We start from the raw sequence: 15,840 nt of genomic DNA on the forward strand, positions 1-15,840 counted from the left end.
AGTAAAGATTTAAAGAGAGAGATTTCAGACATCATTGATTGTCAGGCAAAGAAACATGGGAGCCAGAGGACTTTTCCTGTACATTTCATATTTTATCACCTATATGGTCACTTGTTCCCAGCCCTGTGGATGCCAGAAAAAAAGAATTTATTCCTGAAATAACCAATTAATGAATTCACCATGGAAATAGTCTATCCTGGTCCTCCTGTTCGCTTCCTCTCCCTAACTCCTGCTCTCTTCCAGAATATGAGGGAGTTAAGAAATAGAAGACACATAATTCCTATCCTCAAAGCCTTGACTTAACCACAATCAAAGGGGGCATTATCTTCAGGGCTTCTAGTCTGAGAGAGACCCTTGCTAAATGGAATTTCTCTAGAAACTTTCAGTATAGATCTATGAAAGATATTCATATTAATCTATACCTTTTGTTCCAAGGGAGCCTTGCTGAGAAGGAAATTTTCCTAGAGTTGTGATCAACTGGTAGTTAAGAATCTTCTTTCTGGGTTCAACCCAGTATGGGAATATTGTATTACTTGGGTGGGCTTGCTTTTGATAATATGAATTCCCTATAAGCAATCCTGTTATAAGATTAAGAAGGATAAGGGTCTCCCAGGCAACTTGGGTAAGGTAGGTAAAGACTTCCCAAATATAATAAGAGTAAAGAATTCTATGTATAATATTTTCCTGAACTCTCACAAGTAGAACAAATAATGGTCCCAGTTAATAGTAATACGGGTATTACCTTAATGGAGAGGTCTGATGGAGAACTAGGCTTAGATTCTAGAAATCCTTCCAAACTAAGAGTAGTTCTTTGAGTAGTATGCAGGCTTGTTTTCCACTTCTCTTCCTGTCTGAGGTTTAATATTTCCTTCAGAGCTTGTGTTAGTCTTAGGTAGGGGTTCTTTACCAAGTTTGTGTCATATGTTCCTTTGAGAATCTAATGAAACCTAGAGACCATTTCTCAAAATAATATTCTAAATTCCTGAAATAAAATACACAAACTGATAAAAGAAACTAATAATTTTAAAATACAGTTTTCAAAAATATTTTGGGGGGAGAAGTTAATAATTCCCATGAAATCTATTTATGGAGGCCATGAACCCTGGTCTAGACCATGTGGTTTAAAGGGATAAGTAAAATCTACTCTTCTTATGAGAATCCAAATAAATGCCTTGTATCCACCTCTCTACTCCTCAAGCTCACTACAAAGGAACAATAGCTCACATCTCTTCAATGGGGCAAAAACCTCCGCCCCAATCCCATTCTACTATCATCATGAATCACACCAGAGAAGAATTTAGGCAGTTTTCCAACTTTTCTCTTTTTGAACTCATGAAAAGAGGTGAGTGCAAAGAAGTATAGTCAGGAAGTTAAAAAGCAAACAATACCAATGACAACAACAGCAAAATGGAAGCAATGGCTACTTTTGACTAACAGACCAGAGAGAAAGAAGTCCAGATCTCTCCCTGTGTCTCTTCTTCTCATACTGAGAACAGGATGAGACTGGGAGCAAAACTTGGAGGGCAACTTTCTCACCAGTTTGTCCACCATTTTGGGCCACAATGGCTTTCGTCTCAGCTCTCCATTTTCATTGTCCTGTAGATAAGACAAACCAGTGTATTCTTTGGCTTCAAGAAATTTAAATTCTACTGGTAATAGCTTAGAACTTGTAGGTTTCATGCCAGGTTGTGATCTCACAGGCCAGATAACGTATAGACTGTAATTTCTTGTGTGTTAGATATTATTTTATGGAAGTCTTCTGCTGTAATAAACTCTGTAAAATCTTAGGCTAGCTCAGGTGTGTGGAAGGAAGAGCCAGTACGAGGGCAGAGGTTAGAAGTAGAGGCAATACTGGCAGAGGTTGAAGTGTAGATAGATCTCAGAATATAATAGAGCTTTGAAATTTGGACCAAAGGGACAGGAACATTGAACTTCTTGATGCTTGTGGGTAAGCTATAAGGATTAGCAGCGTCCAGGGACTTCCCATCAGCAATCCTGATGTAGAAAGAAATCATAGGCAAACAACTGGTCTTCTCTTTAAGGCTCGGTTTCCATAACTTCTCATGTTTTCCTAATGCTCTACAGTTTTCAGTGTTTTCACATACATTATCTTACTTGTTCTTTGGAGCAGCCTTTAAAAATGTGCAGGTTAGATTTAATTAATTCCCACTTAACAGATAAAGAAACTGGAGACCTAAGAGGTTAAGTGATTACACATAATCTTAAAAATGACAACCACTACTTCTGATTCCATATCTGGCATCCTTACTACTATACTCTTCTCATTTTTGTTTTTAAATTTATCTACTGTAGCAAACCTTTCCAGCTTTATTGAGCAAATCTAACTCTAGATACTCCACTCATTCCTCTTTTATTATCACCTACCAAATCCCTAGTATTTGTTTTGATAGCTTGAGACCACTTTCTTTAGTGTTGGAATTAATTGCATTTTTTCTTTTTTGTTATTCTTCATTCTATGTCATATATGCCTCCATCATACTTGATCATCCCCAAAGACTAGTCTGATGCCTCTTTCATCAGACTGGGAATTCTCCAATTGTGAGGACTCCATTTGAATTATCTGAACAGAGTATCTCTTGGAGCATGCAATTGGGAGAGATTTATGTCCAGCATGGGTGGGAGGTGGAGATGCTGCCCACCTTGGGGCTCTAGGCTGGTAGAAGCAGAGCCTGAGCAGAGTCTTCCAGATGCATTGAAACTTGATACTATAGATGACAGGGTTGAGAGCAGGTGGCACCAGGAGGTAGGTGTAGGCCACCAAAGCCAGAGGCAGTGGACCATGACTCCCAAAACGATGCATGACTGAAAGTCCAATCATGGGCACAAAAAACACTAGGACAGCAGCCACATGGCTCACACAGGTCCTTGCTGCTCTCACCCTCTCTTCCCATGACCCTAAGCCCAGAATCACCTTTGCTATAGGCATATAGGAGAGAATAATGAGGATTGAGTCAATACCAGCTGTAGACAAGATAACAAAGAGACCATAATGAACGTTGACTTCAGTTTCATTACGTGCCAGCTTCATGATATCTGGATGGAAGCAGAAAGAGTGGGTAAGCCTCCGTTGCTCATTATAAGTCAACCTGAGTAGCAAGAATGGCAAGGGTAGCAAAGTGAGGGCTGAACGGACCAACACAGCCAGTCCTACCTTTGCAACCACTCGGTGAGTCAAGAGAGCAGAATACCGCAGTGGACAGGCAATGGCAGCCCATCGGTCTACTGCCATGGCTAGCAGCACTGATGACTCTGCCACTGAGGCAACATGGATGAAAAACATTTGGGCCAAGCAAACATCAAAGGCCACCTGACTGATACCAAACCACAACAAGCCTAATGTGGTAGGTAGTGTGGTGCCTGATAATGCCAGGTCAGTGACAGCAAGCATGGAGAGGAAACAATGCATGGGTTCACGGAGTGATGGATTCCGGGCCACTGCCACAAGTATGGCACCATTGCCTAGAGCAGCTGCAAGGTAGAGGAAGAAGAAAGGAATAGAGAGCCACTTGTGGATATCTTCTCTCCAGGGTATCCCAAGCAGGAGAAAGGCTGGCAATTGGGAAGTTGTGTGGTTGGATGTCATGACCTAGTGGCTGGGGATGGCAGTACTCCATGCAGAGTAGGTGAGAGAGGTCCAAAGTTTAAGCCAGCTAAGTGTGTGTTTTGTGTGTGTGTATGTATCTCTGTGTGTAGAAAAGAATATCTATCTAGGATCTGGTCGTGGGGGAATCTTAGAATAAATTCTACATATAGTTGTCAGTCCCGTGACCAGTTGAGGAATATTCAAATGTAAAACTAAGCCATGTCACTCTATCTAGTGCTTAACGATAGGGAACCTTCTAGCTTCTGATATCAGAGTTGATCCAGGTAGTGCTGGTTGTTCCAGGTACTGTATTGATATCAAAGTCAAATTTGAAAGTTGGGCCAATGAAGAGATACACAGTGAAGAGGTAACACCTGGATGTCAAGAGAGTCAGGAAGTTTTCTTCATATGCTACGATGACCTTGCTCTACTGGAAAAGGATGACACCTAGAGAAAAGAGAAGTAGCATTTGATCAACTTGGTTGCTTATTCATATAGAATAGGGCATCTAGACACTATTTGTCATTCAGTCAATAATCATTTATTAAACACCTAATATATGCCAGATGCTAATAGGGATACAAAGAAGTCAAAAGATAGTTCCTGCTCTTAAGGAGTTCATAGTCTAGTTCAAACCATAATTAAATAGGAATTTCTTCCATAGCATTATTGACAAGAAGGCAACTAGATGGTCTAGTGAATGGTTCGCTAGATATGAAGTCAAGAAGGCCAGAGTTCAGAACCTGCTTTAGAGACTTACTAGCTGTGAGACTAGACAAATTGTTCAACATTTGGTTTTGTTGTCTGAAAAACAGAGATCACACCTACTTCCCAGGGTTAGAGTTGCTTTGAGGGCAAAATGAGATAATATTTGTAAAATGCTTTGCAAACCTTAACACACTGTATAAATGCAAGTTTTGATTGTATTTTTAAAAATCTTTCTTCTTGAGCTTGAGAATGGTTCCTTTCCGAGGCAGCAGATCTCTCTTCATTCTTGTCACTATTCTGACTAATCTTTGAGGCTCTTAGTTTAGTGCTTCCGAGTAATTCTCAGAAATGGGATTTTAACTTGTTCTTCAAATTTTGTAACCATTAGTCTCTATAATATGCCACATTTCCTTTTCAAAGTTCCCTGTATCTCTCCCCATCTTCTATTGACTATCCTGGATGAGTCAGAAAATGGTTTACCATTTGTTAAGGATGTTAAAAATAAGGAATTAGGAAGAGAATGGCAACCCTCTATGAATTCTGATGTGGGAATTAGTAGCAAAATCTGGTAAAACATCCAGAAACCTGTTCCAGTGGTTAGCTTTAAGGACTTCCTTTCCTCTCTGGAAGAGTTTCTTTATAGTATGTAAATGAATTACTCAGACAGCTGAAGTGCTGTCTGAAGTCAAAGAAGGCAAAAAAATGGCAATAGTGTTAAATGATTTTTTGTTTTTAAAGAAGTCACAAAGAAAAAAGTTTAGGTAGGATTTTTGCTCTTTGTGAATGGGATTAGGTTGACACCACCATGTTTAGATTGAGATGGCTTGAAGTATACAGGGCTGGACCTAAAATCAAGTAAGATCTGGGTTCAAATAAAGCCTTAGGCACTTACTAGCTTTGTGACCTTGGGTAGTCATTTAAACTATTCTGCTTCAGTTTTCTCAAATATAAAATGAGTCTAATAATGATTCTTTCCTCTCAGTTGTTTTTAAAGATTAAATGAGATAATATTTGTAATGTGCTTTGCAAATCTTAAAACATTATGCAATGCTAGCTATCATTATTCTAGATGACTTTTAAGATTTAGATGGCTCAAGTTGGCATATATTTGATAGTTATTTTGGGTGAGATATGAAGTGCTATAGTAGTTATAGCAGCCCACACCAGCTCTGAATCATCTTTTTTAAAATTTACAGATTTATAGGTTATCACTTTACCACTAATCAGCAAATATATGTAGTTAATAAATTTGTCCTCCAGGGACAATCTACTGAAGCCCCCAGATCAGAGGTTAAGACAAGGAAGAGCTTGTAGTCATAAAGTTTTATCTTTCTGCCAAGCAGCCAGCTTTGAAAGGTACAATATGAAACACTAAATGGCTCAAGTTTTGAATGAATCTACGATTTTGCGCAAAAATTACTGGTCAGAAATATCACATGTGTATTTATATATATATATATATATATGTGTGTGTGTGCAAATAAATGTATATACGCCTTTCCTATTTACCTTTAATTCTAGTGCCTTCATTCTATTATTTCCAATTTATCTTTTATATGTACATCATATATCATTTCCTTTTTAGATTGAAAGATGCTCAAGGACAAGGACATCCTTTTGCTTCTCCTAGTATCTCTAGCACTTAAAACAGTATCTGTCACATAGTGGATGCTATGTAAATGTTTAGTAACATACTACAAAAGGACAGATCTCTAGAGTACACAGTTAAGGAGCAGGACATGAATGATGTTCCATTCACAGAAGTTGAAATGGAATTATGATTAAAAGGAAAACTTAGAGTAGTACCATAAAAGCTCAGAGGGAAGACAGAATCTAGCAGGAGAAGGTGGTCATCAGTTTCAAATACGTCAGGGATTAACGATGAAGACTAAAAAAATCCCGAGTCACTTATTGCTAATCTGCCATAGAGTTAGGCATGAAATTTGTGTTAGTTCCCCTATATGGCAAGGAAGGAAATCATGAATCTTAAGAACACGTGGGAGTAAGGAAAAATCATCTCCAAAAGTATGCCACAGTTTTCATGCCCTTTGAAGGGCATGGGATTTGTTTCATCCCAGAAAAAGGAAGATGGTAAATTGCAAGTAAGGGAGATTGGGGGATAAACAGCATTTCTGCACAAGTGTTTCTCATTAAATTATGATGATCATCCTCTGTTCCCAGAAGGCAGATGTGAGGGCATTGTATGGGTAATAGTTACATGTATACATTTTTTCACAATAACTTTAAATATAATCCTATTTTATCAAAGGGGAAAATGAGCCTTAGAGAGGTAAAAAAACCTTGCCTAGAGCCACATAGTCATTAAATGGCCAGTTTGAGATTGAAATTCAAGTCTCTCTCAAATCTAAGCTCACTATTTTTACTCTATCAGGCTATGCCCTTTTAAGGTGGCCTTGCTATGAATATATATCATGTGGAAATATTTTCTTTTGCAATTAAGAGGCCTTCGGACTCCCTGTACATGAGAATTCTCCTTCTTGCCTTCCCTTCTCCCGGTAACTGTTCTGGCTTAGCTGCTCCCCTGCTGTGGATAGGGGCTGGCCTTCCTAGCAGCCTATCTGAGTCACAGTGAGAACTAAAGTCTAACCTGGTGCTCTGAGATCATTCAGCCAATATAAACATGGCTAACATTCAGGCCTGGATTTTTACTGTCCTTCCTCCCCAGAGACACTGTTTCAGTGGGGAAATGTTCCCTCATAGAAATAAATACCTGTTTGGCTCTCATGACCCTTCAGGGCCAGAACAACTGGAGACAAAGTCCTCTGGGCTGTCTCAACTACAAAAGCTTCCATGAAGTCCTCTTCTCCAAAAAGTCTTTCTGAACACAGATCAAATCTCTGTGATCTCCCCCATCTTGTAAGATGGTGTGTTCCCCATTACTGGTAGTCTTTAATTTTGTGTTGCATGAGCATTTATTAGGGAGGTTGTAAAAGGGGTTCTTGGGGTCTGTTTGGATGCTGTTTTCAGTGCCATTCAGCTCTTAGACTTTGTCACTATGCTTCTCCAAAGAGAACTCTTTTCTCAAAGAACATTATTCAGAAGGGCACGTTTGCTGTGTTTAAATCTCTCCCTGAAGAGTAAGTAGTCTCTATAATTTGCAAAGGGTTATAGGTAGTCTAGACAAGGATATTCTAAAGGACTATGAAAAATTATCTGATGATCTTTGCTCTTGCCTGATTTTCTCTAACCATATTTTTAAATGCATTACTTGTTTCTAGGCTGTATGTACTACATCTAAATCAATCTTGTGCTCCTCTCTGTTTTCCAATTCTATGTTACTTTATTTATTTTTCTTTTCAATCTGAAGGCTTGGAAACAACATTGCTTTGTATGTTACTTAGCTCAGTGAAGAACTTGGCTATGACACCAGTTAGAGAAGCTGAAGTCTAGCTTTTCCCTTAGAACTATAAAAAAAATATCTTGACTAAATAGGGTGAATAAAATATATGTATATATGTATGTGTGTGTGTACACATGGCATATAAATGCATATATTACACATATATTTACATATATTTCTATACACAAATAAGTCTTGCAGCTTTATAGAAAGAAGAAAAAAAGAAAATAAATAGAATACTATGCTATTTTAATGAACAAGCTTGGTCCCAGGGAAGAGTTCCCATTATTGCAGATGTGAAGGACCAGGGGTGTTGAATATTGCTTTTACTGGCAGATGCTATCAATGTGTTGATTGATCTTTTTAAATGTTTTTTACTTATTTTAAAACTTTTTGTCAAAAGAGAAGAATTAATGGGTCAGAGAAGGGAATGGATATATATATATATATATATATATATATATATATATATTTCACCTAATAACCAAAAAAGAAAGCTGTTCTGGAAATCATAGAATCTAGAGTGTTAGAGAATACCATGGCAACACGAGCCACAATGTAGTAAAAAATTAATTTTATTAGCTAGAAAATAAGTAACAACTTATGCTTTTATTAGCAAAGGAAAGAAGAAAAGAAAGTCATTGAAGCTTTGTTTAAACATACAGAAGAGAACAAAAGCTAGAAGGAAAAATAGAACTGCAAGTCTCAAAAATTATATACTTAATTTTTTTTACAGAAAAAGAAAGCTGTTTATTATAATAGAGCTTACGTTTCATGTACAATCCTTATTATCTGTTATATTTCATACATAAATATACCCATTTCATTTGATTCAGGTTGGGACAATTTTTTTTGGGGGGGAAACTAGGTCCTACAGTGAATATAGCACTGGATTTGGAATCAGGAGACTCATCTTCATAAATTCAAAGCTGGCCTCTCTTACTAGATGTTTAACCCTGGGCAAACCAGTTCACTTTGCCTGTTTCTTATCTTACTTATCTTATCTTCTAATCTAAAGGGAAAAAAGAGAGAGAAAAAGAGGAAGTGAGGGACGGAGAGGGAAGAAGAAAGAAAGGAAGAAAAGAAGGGATGCAGAGACTGCTTTCTGTTGATAGCTAGGAATCTGCAGGAGTTTGGGGCTATAATATAGAGCTTTGGTGGAATGGGGATTAGATTGTACCTCAACTCTGCACTAGCTAAAATCTGCTACCATTCATGAACCAGTTCAACTCTGCACTGTTCTCTCAAATTTTTTGTCCTCCAATCCTTTTACCTCTGTTTACCTGGCCAAACCTCAGCCTTGAATTATTCCCATCATCTTCTGTCTTCACTCCTATTCATGTACTGCTGAACAGATGAGGAGAAAATCATGAAACTGCATTGACTGGATTCATTACAGATTTATCTTGTGTAATCTCAACTGGGAGTTCACTAAAATAAGCAATTCAACACATTCCTAATTTCTTCCCTTTTCAAAACTCCTCTGGCTCCCATCACCTTCTCAATTGAGAAAATTTCCTCTAATTTCACTGAAAAGAAAATGAAGCCATTTACTGAGGGCTCCATTTTCTATTTTCTTCCTCATTTCACAACATTCAAATGTAGAGCTCATATCACTCCCAATGTGTGCCCTTTCATTCATTCCTTTCTGAAATAAAGAGGTGAGCCTTCTCCTTGACAAGGTTCAAAGTTCTCTATATGCAAAAGTGTCCTATTCTACCTCATCTTTTCCAGAGTAAAACTTCCTCTACCATTCCTCCTTTCTTATGAACTGTAAATCTCTCTTTGTCTCTTAATGGTCTTCCCTATTGTTTAGAAATATACATGTCTCCCCATTGTCAAAAAAACCTCATTTGACCAAACCATCTCTGCTCACTTTCATCCTGTATTTTTCCTCACTCTTGTTCCTAAACTATTGAGGTAATCTAAAACAAATTCCTTCACTTCCTTTTGTCTCATGCTCTTCTTCAATTTCTATAATGTGATTTCCATTTTCCTCATTCAATCAAAAAAACTTTTTTCTAAATTCTCAAATCTGATGGCTATATCTGAATTTCTCATCTTTCTTGATTTCTCTCTAGCCTTAGACACTATTCATTGCTATTCTTTGATACTCTTTTCTATGTTTTTGTGTTACTGTTTTCTACTGCTCTTTTACCTATCCAACCAATCTGTTTTATTCATCAGATCTAATTCTTTGTCACGTTCTAAAATGCACATCTTATAATTTTTCTCATATATGTCCTCTTTCTCTCCTCTGACCCCAGTGCAGGCTGTTATCACTTCATATCCTGACTAATGTTCTATGTGAAGAACTGGTTGAGTCTCTTGCCTCTCTATTCCAGTCCATCTACCAATAAACTGTTAAACTGATCCTTCTAAAGCATGTCTGAAATGTAAAGAAATTATATAACAAATAAATAAATAAATAAGTTTTGTGGTTTCCTGGGACTTAGTGAATCAAATAAAAAATCATATTTCTTTTAAAGTCCTTTATCACCTGGTGCCTTCCTACTTTTCCAGCCTTCTTACACCTTAAACCCCTCCAATAGTCTGTGATTCAGTGAAACTGTCCTCCCTGCTACTCTTTACATAGAACATTTCCTCATCAGATTTTTTCATTGGCTGTTACCCATGCTTGAAATTGTCTCCCTCCTCAACCATGTTGTTGAGGTGTCCTTGACACTCTTTGAGTATAAGCTGTAATTTCACCTTCAAGTCATGTTTCCTGATTGCCTTTAAATCTATTGCTTTTGCTCCAAGATTATCTCAATAAATCAATATATGTTTATCAAGTGAAACTATGCTCCAAGTACTATGCCAACCACAAGGGATACAAAAAGCAGCAAAAACTGTACTTGCCTTCAAGCAGTTTACAGTCTAATGGAAAAGACAACATAAACACACATGTATAAAAATTCTATATGCAAGACAAATAGGAAGTAATTAAAAGAGAGAAAGGTTTAGAAATGAAAGGGTTAGGGAAGGCTTCTGTAGAAAGGTGAACTTTTAGCTAAGATTAAAGGAAGCCATGGAAGTAAGTAGTCAGAGCAAAGGAGAGAGAATATTCTAAGTATGGGAGATAGCCAGAGAAAATGACTAGAACAAAAAAATGAGATATCTTCTTCATGGAACAGTGTATTTTCCATAATTATTTGCAGCCTCCCCCCACCCCACCATTAAATCATGAGGTCGTTGAGAGCAGGAACTGTTTTTATTTGTTTGTTTGAATCCTGTCACTTGGGCAGCACCTGGCACATAGTAAGTACTTTATAAAATGCTTGTTGCCTTGACTCTGTTAGTTGTTTGAGAATTTGCTTGAAGCAGAAGCTAAAAGTAGGGAGCTACAAGAGGTTGTTGACACTATTAGATAATACTGAACAGTACAGAAAAGGCACCAAATATTAAAGTGGGATTGAGACAGATGGGGGGGGGGGGAGAAAGCCTTCTAATCATTTAAAATCTTGAAAAAATGGCAAGGAACTGTAAATCTCACCAGAAAAGTTTGCAGGGGTGGGTGGGGAGGTGGAGGGAACTCCCAGGATTTGACCTTCTGGGCCAGAAATAGTAACTTCCTGTCTCCTAGGGAAAGATCTACAAATTTAGCTCACTGTTTTATACATTCTTTTTTATATAAAAGGATTGAATGAATGAGTTGATAATCTTGAATCTTTTTTCATATGAATCGACCTAGGCTAGTGAAGGTTGGTGAGAGAAGTGTCTAATTTCAAGTTACTTTAAGAAAGTTAGATTTGGTTGTTGTTGAGGTAGGAAAGGAAAATTCTCCAAGATTCTTTCTACTCCTTAATTTAACTATTTACAGATAAGATGAAAAACAAGGAAGAAATAGGAAGATGATCCATTCCTTCTGTTCTCCATATTATTTTGGAAAGCCGGGAAAGGGATGATTTTTGTGGATTAAAAGTGAAGTAGGCAAGATTCCTTTCATGTGGATTTCAAAATTGTGACAGTAATGCTATTATTTTTTAGTATGCTGAAATATCTCAATGGGATTTCCCTGGATGTACTACATTACTTCCATTTTCCTCATTATTAAAGTGAGAATTTGGGGGAATTTGTATATAAATGCTTCAATATATGGAAGCTGTTCCACCTTTATAATTTTTTTCCTATCTATATCACTCATACCTATTATGACAAGAATAGAAATTGTGGTGGTCACAAACTTTGTTAAACTTGGAATACTGAGAGTTAGTCAATAAGCATTTACTAAGGCTTTCTAGACTCCTGGTGCCATAACAAGCACTGGGATATAAAGGAGGCAAAAAGAGTCATTGATCTCAAGGAACTCACATTATAAAGAGGAAGAACTTTGTAAATCACTTGATATATACAAAGTAGATGCTGAATAGTTAGAAAGCACTCAGAGGAAAAGGCACAATTAGCTCTTGGAGGCAGGGGTATGAGAAACAGATGTGAGAGTGAAGAATGGGAAATGCTTCCTTTCAAAGACAGGCTATGACCTGAGTCTTGAAGAAAGCTAGGAGTTTTAATAAACAAAGATGAAGAGGGAGAATATTCCAGGAATTGAGCATAACCAGTCCAAACACACAGATCTAGAATGTTGTATTGTCCAATATGGCTAGAAAATAGTTGTGAAGAGGGAAAATGTAGGAAGGAGACAGGTTGTGAAGAGTTTTAAAAAACTAAGTAGATCTGTATTTATGTCTGATTATTGAGGTGACAAGAAATCACTGCAATTTATTGAAAATAGGTAATGAGATCAGGCCAATGCTTTAAGAAAATTACTTTAGGAGTCAAGTGGAAAATAACTAGGAATTGGAATAAACTTATGGCAGGGCGAACAATTAGGGGGCTTTGACAATATTTCAGACAAGAAATTATAAAGGCCTGGATTAGAGTGGTGGCTATTTAAGTGGAGAAGAAATGTTCTGGAATTGGAAATGACAAGGCTTGGCAAAGACTGGTTGAATGAGAGTGAGCATTTAAAGATGATTCTGATTTGTGAGTCCAGATGACTGGGAAAATAGCAGTGTCTTCAACAATAATAGAAAATTTGGGAGGAATAGCAGGTTTTAGGCAAGATGAAAATGAAAATAAATTCTGCTTTGAATATGCTATTTGAGATGCATATGGGACATCTAGTTTTTGATAAATAAAGGGCAGTTGGTAATACCCATTGGGGCAAAGTTAGAGAGAATTGGGCTAGATAGATAAGAAAATTATTTGGATAGTGATGATAATTGCATCAATGGAAGTTTATGACTTCACTAAATGAGATAGTATGGAGGTGGAAGAGAAGAAGGCCCAGAACTGAGTCTTGGGGTACAACCAAAGTTAGTTTGCATGGCCTGGGTGAGAAAACCAGCAAAAAAGAGAAAGAGTATTCTGACAGGTAGGAGGAGAATCAAGAGAAATCAGGGTTACAAAAGTCTAGATGCTTCAAATATGTAAAGTTTGAACCCAAAGGAATAAGGGAGTTTCATCCCAGTTGCCAAATATATATACCAAAACTGAGATTTTTTTTTTTGTAAGTTGTTGATTTCTTAGAGGACTCTTCTTTAGTCACTTGTTTCTGGGTCAGAGTACTCTAGACCATTTCAGACAGGTTGGGTTATCTACCTATTTTTTTTTAAAGATCAACAGGGAAATATGTTTTTTAGCTTCATTTCTCCTATTCTGATCCTAACAAAAAGTACTTTTTTCCTAATGTCCAGCCTTGATTTTTCTTTCAAAAAAATTCCCTGTCCAGGGAATTTATATTTCCAACAACTTTGCAATATCTTTTTCCCCTAGAAGAATAAAGACTCACACATCTCAGGACTCTAGCATCCTTTGCCCTCCTTATAAAAGAAAATAGCCAACCATCCCTTTCTCTACATTGTAAATAAAGAGGTTGAGATTTATAAGCATGACCAGGTTTGCACAATAAATTAATATACTAGTTTGTCCCAAACTGAGGTTATTTATCTTTTCCCTAAACCTATTTCCCCAACTTATTTCACTAGTTTTATTTGTGGCTCCACCCAATTTCTTAAATTAGACTCTTTGGTATTATTCTTGACTTCTTCCCTTTTCATATCTCATCAATAACCAAACCCATTCACAGAATTACAAAAGATAAGAACTAGAAAGAACTTCAAAGGCCATTAAATCTAATCTGTTCCTGACCAAGAATCTTTTTCAAGTCTTCCTAGTTGTGTAATATTGTACCTTCACAACCTTATCTCATATTCTTCCCTTTCATAAGGACTATATTCTGATTAAACTTTACTATTATTCTCATATATTTTCCTGTCTCCATCCCTCTGCTTGTGTCATGCATGTTTTCTGGAATGTCTTTCTTACCCGCTTTTGCTCCTTAAATATCTACTTATCTATCCTTAAAAATCCAAAGGAAATATCACTGCTTTTTAATCTTTTCCTGTCAGTTCACTTGTTTCCCGTTGAAGTAATTTCGTTCTTCCAGAATGCATTTATCATGAAAAAGACAACTTTTTACTGTACATATCTACTTTTGTGTGTGTTCCTCTACTAGATGAAATGAGTACACCTTCCTCTACTAGACTACAAACTCCCTTAGGGGAAGGGGCAAAATTCTTAACTTTGCATCTCCTACGTTCTATATGTCATAGGCATATAATAAATGATTGTTGAATAAATAGTTAGGATCTTTTTCTTTTATAACAAGCCTTAAGCTGCTATTCTTAGTTACGTGACCCTTCATTCTAGTGTTATTTCTACTCATTGTCAGCATCTTCCAGCTTCAGAGAACTCTAGATTTAGATCTAATGGACCACAGATGTAACATCTAATTCAACTCCTCTTCACAGTAGAGAAAACTGAGGTAAAGAGAGGCTCAGTAACTTATATAAGACAACACAGGTAACATATATATATATATATATATATATATATATATATATATATATATATATGAGAGGAAGGATCTGAACCCAGGTCCTGGGACTCCCAAGCCAGTGTTTCTTTCCATAGCACCAAAACACTTCTTTATACTCTACTGTGTAAAAACCAAACTTACCCAAACATGGAATAAAGGCTAGCAGTTCAGTATTGTTAGAGATCTGTCAATATTCCAGTGGGCAGGGCCAGAAAACTCCACCATAAGGCCTGAAAACATATTTTTAGAAATTCATTCCTTTAGTTGAATTGTTGACTTCTCCCGCTTTCCTATCTTGAAAACACATTTGATTATTCCTCCTTTCGGACAAATAGCAGGAAGTAGCCTAAGGATTCATTGAGGATGTTGAATGAAGGGGATATTGAAATGAAGGGGATAAGAGAAAGAGTACATACAGGTAGAGGAAAAAGCAGATCTAAATTTTCCCCCCATTTCACCATTTTTCTGCTCTAGGGGTGGACAGTGGAGTAAATGGGGATGAAAAGACTTCTACTATTTCATGCTAATCTCTCTACTTTCACTCTCTGGACATGATTTGGAACTTGCAGTGCTTATAAAAAACAAAGAAATCTCCTTGTTTTCAGGGACATCATCATTCCCTTCTCTCCCTTTTCTGCTCACCTCAGTCCTATTCTGAAGTGGTCAAGTCTTATATTCATCACCAGATCCCCCTTCTGGATCCTTCTTTATATAGGTCCTCTCCTTCTCTGTCCCTATACTAGTTGCCATCAAATCTTTCCATCTAGTCTCACCTCCTCCATTGGTGTCTCCATTTCCACCCTTCCTTTATGGGATACTCCCAATTAATTTCTCTCCCAGGTCCCCTCTACCCCAGCTGTCCCATTCAGTCACTCACCCGTTCTTGCTGTCTGCAGCCTGTTTCTAGTAGCGAAATGGAGGGAAGGGCAGGACACAAGCCTCTCAGAAGGGAGTATTTATATTCTAGCCCTGGTTTAGGACCGAGTCCAACTGCAGTCAATCAGCCACTTGGGAATCCTGTACAGGACAGGAACCATATGGCCAACATGTAAAAAATGATATACTGAGCCAAGACTCTAGTGATATTTGTGAAACTGGAGCTCCAGGAATGGATAAAGGTTTGGGTAGCAAGGCAGATGTCAGGAATAATAACTTCAACTAGAGAACTGCTATCTGATGATCTAGCCAGGATCAATGATGGGGTGGGGAAGGAAGCAAAGAAAAGAAATATATGAGGTCTGAGTAGAATCAAAAGCCACTACTTCTGGATGGATTCTTCAACTA

At 37.4% G+C, this 15,840-nt stretch overlaps 2 protein-coding genes across 2 annotated transcripts in view; one reads left to right on the forward strand and one right to left on the reverse strand.

Moving 5' to 3' along the window:
* LOC100015564 (olfactory receptor 51F2-like) overlaps positions 1-15,840 on the forward strand; it is a 171,396-nt gene that overhangs the window by 29,172 nt on the left and 126,384 nt on the right. The gene's annotated exons all lie outside the window — the stretch shown is intronic.
* LOC100018892 (olfactory receptor 51G2-like) lies at positions 1,297-15,484 on the reverse strand. Its single transcript, XM_007491106.2, has 3 exons — positions 15,434-15,484; positions 14,698-14,786; positions 1,297-4,051 (listed from the first exon to the last, which is right to left on the reverse strand). The coding sequence occupies exon 3, from the start codon at positions 3,602-3,604 to the stop codon at positions 2,495-2,497; it is 1,110 nt and encodes a 369-aa protein (XP_007491168.1). The 5' UTR covers positions 3,605-4,051; positions 14,698-14,786; positions 15,434-15,484; the 3' UTR covers positions 1,297-2,494.

The sequence above is a fragment of the Monodelphis domestica genome, chromosome 4 (genome assembly GCF_027887165.1).
Source record: "Monodelphis domestica isolate mMonDom1 chromosome 4, mMonDom1.pri, whole genome shotgun sequence".
In the NCBI taxonomy this organism is placed as follows: domain Eukaryota; kingdom Metazoa; phylum Chordata; class Mammalia; order Didelphimorphia; family Didelphidae; genus Monodelphis; species Monodelphis domestica.